This window comes from Barbus barbus (genome assembly GCF_936440315.1).
Source record: "Barbus barbus genome assembly, chromosome: 27".
In the NCBI taxonomy this organism is placed as follows: domain Eukaryota; kingdom Metazoa; phylum Chordata; class Actinopteri; order Cypriniformes; family Cyprinidae; genus Barbus; species Barbus barbus.
Window position 1 is genome coordinate 2767594 of NC_136755.1, and position 12901 is coordinate 2780494.

The window sequence follows — 12901 nt, forward strand, 5'->3', positions numbered from 1 at the left end:
CGAGTGAGCCCTACCGGCTGATGGAGGAGGAGCAGTGTAATTGTGGCCCTGACCAGGGGGGCCCGAGTTGCCTTGAGTGGAGCAGCTCACGGAGTCGGCGTACCTGCTGGCCGTCAGTCCCTGCTAATCAGAGGACAGAGGGCGGGTAGCTGACCAAGAGGGCCCATGAAGCCTCCAACTGGAGATCAAGACTCCGGACGTCGGACGAGTGGGTCCTATCGGTTTGACAGGTAAAAAGAGTTTGAGACGTCCGACAAGGAGACTCTCGTGACATCCGATGGGAGATCAAGACTCACAGCATCGGATGGATGAGCCTCGCTTGCGGGCGGCAAGTATAGTAGCCCAGCCGGGAGAACTCTCACCGACGTCTGACGTGAGATCAAGACTCATTGCATCAGACGGGTAAGTCTCGCCGGGCGGGTAGGGAGAAAAGGAAAACCAGATTGGCAGGGCTCTCACAGCATCCGATGGGAGATCAAGACTCAAGACATCAAACTGGTAAGCCTCGCCAGGCAGGGGAAAAAAGATATGAGGTTTGGTGGAGAGGTTTCTGACAGCGTTCGGTGGGGGGGACGAGACCCATGGCTTCAAATGGCTGGGCCTCGCTGACCATCGGATGGAAGGTAAGGCTGGGTGGCCGGGAGACTCTCGGCGACGTTCAACGGGAGATCAAGACTCGCTGTGTCGGACGGGTAAGTCTCACCGACTGTAAAATGGATAGGGTAGTTTAGTCTGGCTGGGAGGCTCTCGCCGACGTCCGACGGGAGATCAAGACTCACTGTGTGGGTAAGGTTGTCTGGCCGGGAGGCTCTCGCTGCATCTGATGGGAGATCAAGACTCACGGCATCGGACAGGTAAGACAGAAGGGTAAAGATGAGTGGTCGGGAGGCTCTCGCCTACATCCGACTGGAGATCGATGCTCACAGTGTTGGATGGGTAAGCCTTGCCAGCCGTAGGATGGAAAAGGTAAGGTTGTCTGGCCGGGAGGCTCTCGCGGCAGCGGGTTAGCATTCATTTTACATTTTATTCATTTAGCTGACGCTTTTATCCAAAGCGACTTATAATTGCTATATATGTCAGAGGTCGCACGTCTCTGGAGCAACTAGGGGTTAAGTGTCTTGCTCAGGGACACATTGGTGTCTCACAGTGGATTCAAACCCGGGTCTCTCACACCAAAGGCATGTGTCTTATCCACTGCGCCATCACCACCCTGCGCCAGCATCACTGGTAGTTGAAAGAGAAATGTATTCTGAAGGCTCTTGTCGCATTCGATGGGAGATCAAGACTTGCGGCGTCGGTCGGGAATGCGGTGCCGAGCGAAGGGCGAAAGGGCAAAGTTATGTGGTCGGGAGGCTCTCGCTGACATCCGGTTGGAGGTCAATACTCACTGCATCGGATGGTTAAGCCTCGCCGGTAGGCAGACTGAAAAGCCAAGATTGCTCGACCGGGAGGCTCTCGCCAGCTTCCGACAGGAGATCAAAACTCATGGCATCGGACAGGTAAGCCTCGCCAGTAGTTGAAAGAAAACCATCTTCGGAAGGTTTTTGCCGCGTTCGACAGGAGTTCAATACTCGCGGCATTGGATGGATAAACTTAGCTGGTAGTTGGCTGGAGAAGTAAGATTTCTCTACCAGGAGGCTCTCGCCGGCATTCGACAGGAAATCAATACTCGCGCCGTTGGATAGGTAAGCCTCGCCAAACTTAAGACAGAAGGGTAAAGTTGTGTGATCGGGAGGCTCTTGCCGACGTCCAACTGGAGATCAATACTCACTGCGTCGGATGATTGAGCCTCGCTGGTAGACAGACTAAAGGGCCAAGGTTGCTTGACCGAGAGAGGCTGTTGTAGCGTTTGATGGGAGTTCAATACTCATGGCACGAGCGGGTAGGCATCACCGGTTGTTGAGAGAAAAACATATTCGGAAGGTTCTTGCCACGGCCGACGGGAGTTCAATACTCGCGGCATCGGACGGATAAGCTTAGCTGGTAGTCAGGTGGAAGAGGAGAGGTTTGCTCTGCCGAGAGGCTCTCGCCAGCATCCGATGGGATGGGAGATGGGAGATCAATATTCGCGGCGTCGGACTGATAGGCCTCGCCGGTAGACAGACTGAAAGGCCAAGATTGCTTGACTAGAAGGTTCTTGCCGCGTTCGACAGGAGTTCAATACTCACGACACGAGCGGGTAAGCATTACCGGTAGTTGAGCGAAAAACATATTCGGAGGCTGTTGTCACGTTCGAAGGGAGTTCAATACACATAGCATCGAATGGATAAGCTTAGCTGGCAGTCGGGCGGGAAAGGCCAAGGTTTGCTCGGCCGGTAGGCTCTCGCCGGCATTCGACAGGAATTAAATAATCACAGTGTCGGACGGGTGAGCCTCACTGGTAGTCGACAGAGAAACGTATTTGCTCCACCGGGCGTGCTCTTAGAGCATCTGACGGGGAGTTCAATACTCAGGATAATTTGAGTCGGCTAAAAGGGAAGATGCTATGAGGATTACTTGAGCAAATGTAGACAAATCCAATAAGCTGCTTCTGATAACGCATCGAAAATCTTGGTGTTGCTTGCGTTCGAAAGTTAAGCATACGACAAAATAGGATTTCCTCTGATAGCGTAGCCCAAATAAATGCCATGAATCTGGATGGATAGGCATGTCTTTGGAAGCGGAGGCGATGTCGACTTTTGACAGCCAGGTGCTGAGACCCATGATTTTATCAAATGGATTGCCTGATCGATGTCCAGCTATTGTGAGAGAATTCGTCGAAAGGAAATCGAGGCGTTTATGCTTGAAACGGGGAGTTATGCAGCGCAGATAGATCGATTAGAAGGCCTTTCTTACCCCGGAAATTTTCCTAGCAGCCACTCCAATGGGCTAATGATGAGAAGGCGGTCATTGAAATGGCTTATCATGAACCCTCGTTTAATTGCGCCGCCTATAGGGGAAAAGCTGAACAGATAACGGTGAAACGGCTGAACGTAATGAAAAACTCAGAAAAATGATGTCCACGTTCAATGATTTACGATTGTGGCAGCATTTCTATCATAAAGAAATGGCCAAATATTAAAGATTAAGTGGATATTTGAATTAAGAGTTGTTTAGCTGAATGGGGATTAGATCGCACAGTGACAAGTAGACGACTTTCGGGCCATTGGAGTCCTCTGTAGGCTTTGATGTAATGCGTATGCATGTTATATTGTTTGATACATTTTATTAAGTTTGTTCAACGGAACCATAAGTTATTTACTTTTGAAACTTCATTCGAGTCGAGTCAAGTCACCTTTATTTATATAGCGCTTTTAACAATACAGATTGTGTCAAAGCACTTAACAGTATCAAATTGGAGGATAGAGTGTCAGTAATGTATGTAAGATTAAACACTCAATTTTCAGTTAAAGGCATTTCATTATTGAATTCAGAGATGTCATTGTCTAGCTCAGTTTAGTTTAAATAGTATCTGTGAAATCAAATTGATAATAATAGCTAGAAATTAAGTGTCCCCAACTGAGCAAGCCAGAGGCGACAGCGGCAAGGAACCAAAACTCTCTGTGACAGAATGGAGACAAAAAACCTTGGGAGAAACCAGGCTCAGTCAGGGGGAAAGTTCTCCTCTGGCCAGGATATTATTGTTTATTTATTGTTTACTTATTGTTTTAATTAAAATGTTAAATGTATAAATGCATTATATTTCTATTTTTATATTGTTGCAATTTCTAACAATAATAGTATTATGTAGTTCGGTATTTTATTATATTTGTAGTTATTTGTTTTATTTTAAGCTTTATTGTATTTTAAGTTTAGGTCTTCACTGGGGATATGTCCCCGGGGCTCATCCAGGTGTCCCGGCCTCCGCCGACGATCAGGGCCACATACATCATCTCCCGGCGCCGATCCACCATCTGATCCAGACACGGACTGAGAAACAGAATAAGAAAGAAACAGACAAATATTAGCGTAGATGCCATTCTTCTTACGATGTAACGAGTACATCATGTGTTATGGGGAGTGTCCCCGGTTCCGGTTGATCTAATTAATGCAGCCTAACAATCCTTTAACGGATTTGAATAATAGAAGTGTATTAGTGTGTTATGTGTAAGCCAGGTTAAAGAAATGTGTCTTTAATCTAGATTTAAACTGACAGAGTGTGTCTGCCTCCAGAACAGTATTAGGTAGATTGTTCCAGAGTTTGGGTGCTAAGTTGGGGGTGGTGATGGCGCAGTGGATAAGACACATGCCTTTGGTGTGAGAGACCCGGGTTCGAATCCACTGTGAGACACCAATGTGTCCCTGAGCAAGACACTTAACCCCCTAGTTTCTCCAGAGGTGTGTGACCTCTGACATATATAGCAATTGTAAGTCGCTTTGGATAAAAGCGTCAGCTAAATGAATAAGTGTAAATGTAAAATGTAAGTAGGAAAAGGATCTGCCGCCCGCAGTCGATTTTGATATTATAGGTATTATCAAATGGCCAGAGTTTAGAGAACCCAGCGGACGTAGAGGATTATAATGTGATAAGAGCTCGCTCAAGTACTGAGGAGCTAAGCCATTCAGGGCTTTATAAGTAATTAACAAGATTTTAAAATCTATACAATGTTTGATAGGGAGCCAATGCAGTGTTGACAGAACCGGGCTAATATGGTCGTAATTCCTGGTTCTAGTAAGGACTCTAGCTGCTGCATTTTGGACCAACTGTAATTTGTTGATCAAGCGGGCAGAACAACCACCCAATAAAGCATTACAATAGTCTAACCTTGAGGTCATAAACGCATGAAATAGTATTTCTGCATTTGACGTTGAGAGCATAGGTCGCAATTTAGATATGTTTTTGAGATGGAAAAACAGTTTTTCAGATGCTAGAAACATGTCTTTCAAATGAAAGATTGCTATCAAACAGCACACCTAGGTTCCTAACTGATGAAGAAGAATTGACAGAGCAGCCGTCAAGTGTTAGATAGTGTTCTAGGTTATTACATGTGGGGTTTTTAGGTCTGATAATTAACACCTCTGTTCTTTCAGAATTTAGCAGTAAGAAGTTACTCGTCATCCAGTTTTTTTTTTCAGTTTAACGCATTAACGCTGTTAACGCAGGGGCAGGGCTTAGGGTTGGCCACCCCACTCATAACTGCTAATTCTGTCTCTTTTTTCTTGACAAGAAGTGCATTTATTCAGTTGCAGAATGTCTTTACGAGCACATCAAACAGGAGACGTTTCAGATGCACGCTCCAGCATCACTTCAGCGGCAGGCGCGAGTCAAACGAGCGGAAACTGTACTGTGCTCGCAGCACGTGCTCTTCAATACACACACAAAGGTGCCGGTGCACGCATAGCCTGTATCATTTCATATGAAATCGTGAAAGAAACTACAAGCGTGCAATGTCGTGATCAGTTAAGTCATGAAGTTACCAAAAAGGCGATTAAAGCTGCCATAAAACTATACATGCATGTAATATGTGATTTGCAGGTCTTTTCTTTTTCTCCTACAGATGACTTGCAGGAACCTGTTCGTTATTGTACTAAATTAGTTTTAATCGTTTAACCACCACAGCGTCTTGTGTCCATTGGCAACGCACACGATTCGTGTCGAATGCAAGTGGCGTCGCAGGTAGCGGAGAGAGCAAGCGGCGATTGTAAGTGACATTGTAATTTAGTTTCATTTTTCTTGTCTTCACCACCTGGCTACTGTTGTAAAATGTTGAGAGATTCAAACAAAAAATAATCAATAAATAGAACAAAATAAAAAAAATTAAAAAGACTCCAAGTGACGTCACCTGCGGAAGCGCAAGTGTCTGAGAGTGCAAGTCTGAGAGTGCAAGTGTAAGTCTGCAGCCAGACCTTTCTCACATGTATATAAACAATGCGGTATTAAAGACACAGCTTGCACAATGGGTCCAAGTGAAGTCGATTACAAATGTGTCCGCTGCAGCTCGGTAGACGCAACAATTGAAGCTATTAGAAGACATGTTTGTTGTAAGAGTTTTATAGTAACATAGCATATCAACATGATGATGATGAATTTGTAAGTAAATGTAATTAACAATAGCAAATATATTGCTTGCACATGTTTATTTACATTAAAGGCAAAATAACTGAAATAATTAGAGCACAAGTATAGATCTGGAACTTCTTTAACTCTGTCTAAATATCATGTAGTAATTGCAGTGTCTTCTGGTCCATATCCTTTCCTTAGGAAGGTGTGCTAGACATTGTTTAATGTAACATAAAAATGCTATACATATTTATATATTTTGATGTTGTATTGTGGAGTGACACTTTCATAAACTTGTCTATGCTCCTCTGATTATATAATAGTAAACATTTCAATAGCATAACACAACAGTGATCAGCAATAATGATAAGCCTAATACTCACAATAAAACTAATAAGGTCATATAGATCATAACAGTCTCGGAGGTAAGAAGTGGATTATCCTTCACCTGAAATGTTTGTCTTTTCATCCTGAAATGCGAGGCAAATGTTGGATCACAATAATTAGGAACCACAGTTTCCACAAATCCCTTCACTCGATTGGGATGTACTCTTTTATTCTGGAGGGCAAGGGCAGTGACTGTAACATTGAGCGTATTTTGCAGTATTAAACATGTACTTATACCGATTTCATCAGGCTCCGAAAATTCTTCAAAAAGAACACAAAGAATGGCCTTCTCAGCTCCCATAGTTGCAACTCTTGAGTCATCAGAACTGGGTGTTCAACGCACCACCATTTCCGTTTAATAAACGTTTTGCACCGTTTTGTCGGGGCTGAACGCAGGCCTGCTGTTATTGAGAATTACAGAGGATCAGAGGTTGATGTTTTATTGGTTAAAATGATGCCACCATCATTGAGATCAGTGTTTGCTTTAGTTGAGCTCTTGACCCTTGACTACTCTGTTAGATCTCTCTCTGTGGCAATGCATGTGATGTTGGAAAGCAGAGAGATCAGTGCTCTAAAGTGAACAGCTGTTAGCTGTTTTTATTTGATGAGATAATCTTCAGCCATTGGCTTGGTTATATCCAAAATATATAATTTTTTACATTTTGGTTTTGAATAATCAACCCCATGAAGCTACAGCATGCAAGCTTTAAATCTACTGTGCATGATGCATATAAATATTTGAACTCTTGTTCTAATTAGACACACACAGACATCAAGAACCAGCATATGAATCTCAACAATGGTGACAATCAACAAAAAGCTTCATGCTGCAATGTATGCTGGGTAACAACATAGTAAAAACTCCCATCATGCACTGCAGTATGAAAAATTATTGTCACCTATGTTGAGGATCATATAATAAGTGTTCATGTCTAAAAGCCTGAGTTTGTGCAGTTACTTTTTTTCAAAAATTAAAGCATTACAGTGGCATTTGCTTAATAGGACTTTTATTTATATGATTTGAAATGTAAACTGTTACCTGAAGCTTTTAATTCAGCACAAATGTTTGCTGTGTAATAATTTTGGAATTGCTTAAAAGCAAATTATGGTGAATTGTTAGAGGGGTCAAGAGCTAAATCAAACACTAAAATCAACTAAATAAACTAAATCAAACACTGATCTCCATGATGGTGGCATCATTTTAACCAATAAAACATCAACATCTGATCCTCTGTAATTCTCAATAACAGCAGGGGTTCATCACTAATGCACCATCATCATTTAATTAGTCACTAATTATGTCATTAACTTTAAGTCTTTGAGGACTTGGAATTTGACTTGAGAATTGTTTGTGACTTGAAAGGAATGGCTTGGTTCCTCCTCTGGTGAAATCAGCTGCTGAGTTCATGGGTGGAATAAATATATGGCAGGACTTTTACTTTCTGACCCCTGGACTATCCACCGCTGTATCTTGATCAAAAGATTAAATATAAGTATAGGTCAAATATTGAGCCTGTCCCAGTACACTTGGCAACTTGTATGACGCATATACTTTGCACATTTAATATTTTGCGCTTTAAAATAAATTGCGGTGCTTGTAATTATGTAAAAAAAAAGAGTTTTACAAAATGTACATACTCATACAGTATCAATAATATGCAACACGCTATGTTTTACACAAATTGTGATATAATTAACTTACACTGCAAATTTTTCCTCAACATCTCGGAATTTCGGTGCACGTGAGTTCCTGAACATGATGAATGAAGAGATACACTTAAGTCTGAAATACCATTCTGAAACGTGGGTTTAATGTGCATTAACAGCCATGAGCTTTGCCACTTTTCAGACTTGGGACAGTCTTGCACACTTATTGCCATGTGCTTATACTCTCAAGTGGCCAAGACCACAAGTGTGGGAATTTGAACAGGATCATATTTGCGCTTGTCAGTGTACTTACTGAAGAATACTTAAGTATTATCTTTTTATATATTTATCTTTGAATAGTAAATATGAGGTGTACTTAAAGTATTCTCTCTTACTTTATTATAATTATACTATTAGCACATTTAAATAAACTTTTTTTTTTTGTAAGGGTAGCTTATAAAAATGACACACTGCATGTCAGTGTGAGACTGACACCAAGTGGACATTTCAGTGTATGAGTTTACAGACTTACAAACACGCCTGTTTTGCACACGTCTTTTAAACACAGAACCAGGAAACTCAGTTAAAAAAAAACTGTCACTGATCTGCTGTTGAGCTGTTGTTTGTGTGTGGGTATTGCTGTAGACAGTGAAATGGCTGAAGCCAGTGTTTTTGCAGTGGAGCAGTTCTTGTGTCCAGTGTGTCTGGATCTCCTGAAGGATCCAGTGACCATTCCCTGTGGACACAGTTACTGTATGAGCTGCATTACAGACTGCTGGGATCAAGAAGATCAGAAGAGAGTCTACAGCTGCCCTCAGTGCAGACAGACCTTCAGTCCAAGACCTGCTTTAGGTAAAAACACCATGCTGGCTGAAGTGGTGGGGAAACTGAAGAAGACCAAACTAACAGCTGGTGTTCCTGCTGGACCTGGAGACGTGGAGTGTAGCATCTGCACTGGAAGAAAACACAAAGCTGTCACGTCCTGTCTGGTGTGTCTGGAGTCTTACTGTCAAACTCATTTTGAGCGTCATGAGGAGTTTCACTCAGGAAAAGAACACAAAGTGACGGATGCCACCGGACGACTGCAGCTGATGATCTGCCAGAAACATAATAAGATTCTGGAGGTTTTCTGTCGTACTGACCAGCAATGTGTTTGTGTACTTTGTATGACAGATGAACATAAAAACCATGAGACTGTATCAACTGCAGCAGAGAGGACAGAGAGAGAGGTATGAACTGAAATGACACATTGTTGTATTAATGCTGACACTTCAAGTGTTTTTCCTCACTGCAGTATTCAGCTGTATCATGGTGCATCATGATCTATTCTCCCATTGGGAGTTACTACATGTGTTTTTGAGCATAACATGTACTACCCTGTGTTTTTGAGCATAATATGAACTTTGCTCACATTTGTTACATCACTCAAGGTTTCTACTATAACTGAACTTGCATCAGAGTTGCTGTTTTTGCTGCAAATTGCACTCAGTTTGAATGTCCATTTCTGCTTCACATTAATTCATGATTGCAGAGTAATGATGACAGTATAATTATATATGCCTCCATTTATGGAAAGTAATGCGTTACGTTACTTTTGCGTTACTTTTTAAATATGAGCAGGGTTTGATTGTTTTCAATACAAGAAGTTCTAATCATAGCAAATGTAAAAGCCCTTTCACACCAAAAAGTGTAATGAATAAACCTCAGGCTGACGGGAAAGTAAATTCACGCCTGTAAAGTAGACCGCAAGAGAAGAGGGTTCAACACTCTTCAGCAATAAAAATACAATAAAGCACAATTGTTAGTTTATCTAAAGTAATTTTTTGCTTATTAGTATGGTTGAACTGGATCATTACAGGTCAGCAGCAAAGACATTGGTTAATAAAATGGGATTAGATATATTTGTGTTGTTTAACATATTTAAGTATTGCAGGTTTGCGTCATATTCTGAGTTTGCATTTCACTGTATTAATTCATTTTGATGAATACTAAATCTGCTTTTTGCAAGTGGGATGAATTAATGCACATTCACATTTAGTCTAGTACTACAGTAACAGCATGTTCACACAGTGCACTGTCAGTCAATAAATGGGAAAAAAGTAACTGGCGTTACTTTTTTGAAAAAGTAACTCAGATATTTTCTTGTAAATTAAAAAGTAATGCGTTACTTTACTAGTTACTTGAAAAAAGTAATATTATTACGTAACTCGCGTTACTTGTAATGCGTTACCCCCAACACTGGTCTTAATACTGAATAATCTGAATACTCTTAAGTGTCAGGTTTACTGTTTTTTGTTTCTCCTACAGAAACACTTGAAGGAGACACGGAGTGAAATCCAGCAGAGAATCCAGCAGAGACAGAATGATCTTGAGCAGCTGAGAGGGGCTGTGGAGTCTCATAAGGTGAGTTTGGAGAAGAAGAGAAGTTTGAGACTCAGTTTGACTCTCCTCTTTCAGTCCCACTGAAGCCGCTGTGGCTCTCAGGCTGTGAGGAAGCAGTAAGAGCTGATTGTGATGTGTGTCTAACAGCGCTCTGCACAGACAGCAGTGGAGGACAGTGAGAGGATCTTTACTGAGCTCATCCGCTCCGTTGAGAAAAGCCGCTCTGAGGTGACAAAGCGGATCAGAGATCAGGAAAAGACTGCAGTGAGTCGAGCTGAAGGACAAATGGAGCGACTGGAGCAGGAGATTGATGATCTGAAGAAGAGAAACACTGAGCTGGAGCAGCTTTCACACACAGACGATCACATCCATTTCCTGCAGGTAACAGAGATCTAGAAAAAAAAACGACAGTGGATTTTATTAAAATATGCTGTTACAGGTATTTAATGAGTCTTTGATTATGAGTGATTATTTGAGCAACACAATTTGTTTGAGGATACAATGAGTCAGTGGCATGTACAGACAGTGGCGTGTACAGGAGCAAAATGGCGTTACGAGAGCAAAATCGTGGACCGGGGAGTGTTTTGGAGATGGGGGGTTTTTGGTCCTGCTCTGCAGAAATCTCGGACTGGGGCCACGTAGACTGGACCGCAAGGGCACTTTAGCATCGAACCTCAAACGGGGCAGGGGCTCGATGCAATGAGCATCATGTCTGATGATGTTGTAATCTTTATTGGTTTCACTCAATGTACACTGCAGTAACGAGGTGACCTAGTGACCTATCTGTATCGCATACCTATCGCAGACAGTGTAAAGAGACTCTTTGAGAGAAGCAGTCAATCAGCGGAAGCAAAAAGCAGCTCGTAAGTGTATTTATTTCTCGTCTCGTTAGTGTTGTCGGGCGGTTGTCGTTGCTAAGAAACGCTTATTTTGTTTACTGTGTTTAGACGTGCTGAAGTCGTGTTTGGTCTCGTACTGTATTGCATACCTTGTCAGTGTTGTACGCTTGCTTGTGTAGCTAGGCTAATAATTATAAAATGTTGAATGTGAGTGAACTTCATCAAAACTTATTTCTTTTGTGTTTTACATTTATTGTGCTCTGAGTTAAAAGGTACAAATTGTACAACAATGGATATTGGACCGTACAATGGACATAAATTATTCTACACGGAACCATAAATTCAGAATTTTGTGTTATGAGGAGCACATATTAGTGACGCGCATGCAGAGGTGGATAGTCCAGGGCTGTATCTGAAATCGTCCCCTATACCCTCGTTCACTATTCCCTACATTAGTCCACTCATACAGTTCACTTGAAGGAGTGAATGAAAACAAGTGAGTGAATTCGGACACTGAGTGCACCGGAAGGACTGCCGCTTTTGCATAGTTTGCTTGCTGTTAAATAATAATATGAAACGGGCAGCTCCAGTAGTAAGATTGAAGGATATATCTTGAACTCTGTCACGGAGATTATGTATAAACCCTAATAGTCGATTTACAACTAATTTTGTACCTGTGTTGTATTACGCCGTGGACGAGCGCTTCTAAAATCAATTAATGGTTGATCCAGCTGCGGGCGCCATCTTCTGGTGAGACGCGGGAATTCACTCGGCGCGCGACTCTCACAGTGCATTCTGGGGATTCTCTAGCCGTTGAGTGTATATCGGTTGTACACTCGTTTTTGCAGTGCATTGTGGGATTGAATGAGTGCACTTGAGAACATCCACTATGGTTTCGAACACCACTTAATATGGCTCTAGTGCACTATTTGAGGGTATAGGGGGCGAATTCGGATACAGCCCAGGGGTCAGAAAGTAAAAGTCCTGCCATATATTTATTCCACCCATGAACTCAGCAGCTGATTTCACCAGAGGAGGAACCAAGTCATTCCTTTCAAGTCACAAGCAAGTATTGAGTCAAATCCCAAGTCCTCAAAGAGTTAAAGTTAATGAGATAATTAAGTGACTAGTAAAATGATGATTGTGCATTAGTGATGAACACCTGCTGTTATTGAGAATTACAGAGGATCAGTTGTTGATGTTTTATTGGTTAAAATGATGCCACCATCATGGAGATCAGGGTTTGCTTTAGTTGACACGTGACTCCTGTGTTAGAGCTCTCTCTGTACCAATATATATGGTATTATAAATCAGATAGAGGAATGCTGTGTAGTGTAAGCAGCTAAGCTTTTATAGCTGGCCTAATTACATCCAAAATAGCTTCTTCTTTTTTTATTTATATGTTTAGGTTTTGAATAAGCAACCCTGTGAAACTACAGTATTCAAAGAAAGTGTTGCTTTAATAGTTATAATGAATTATTTTGAAATCTACTGTTTGTAATGCATATACAGTCATTGCCAAAAATATCCGCAGCCTTTGTAAATGTGATCAAAGAAAACTAGACTAAATTAGTCTGCATTGTTAATCCTTTTGATTTTATATTAAAAAAATTCACAAAAAATCTAACCTTTCATTGGGTAATAAGAATTTAAAATGGGGGGAAAT

At 41.8% G+C, this 12901-nt stretch overlaps 1 protein-coding gene across 1 annotated transcript in view; it reads left to right on the plus strand.

Annotated features, from left to right (window-relative positions):
- Nucleotides 1-8580: 8580 nt before the first annotated feature.
- LOC306847263 (tripartite motif-containing protein 16-like) overlaps nt 8581-12901 on the plus strand; it is a 49330-nt gene continuing 45009 nt past the window's right edge. The window contains exons 1-3 of the mRNA XM_079381111.1: nt 8581-9243; nt 10322-10417; nt 10544-10777. Of these exons, the coding sequence (XP_079237237.1) occupies nt 8668-9243; nt 10322-10417; nt 10544-10777 (906 nt within the window). The 5' untranslated portion in view covers nt 8581-8667. The remainder of the gene's footprint in view (nt 9244-10321; nt 10418-10543; nt 10778-12901) is intronic.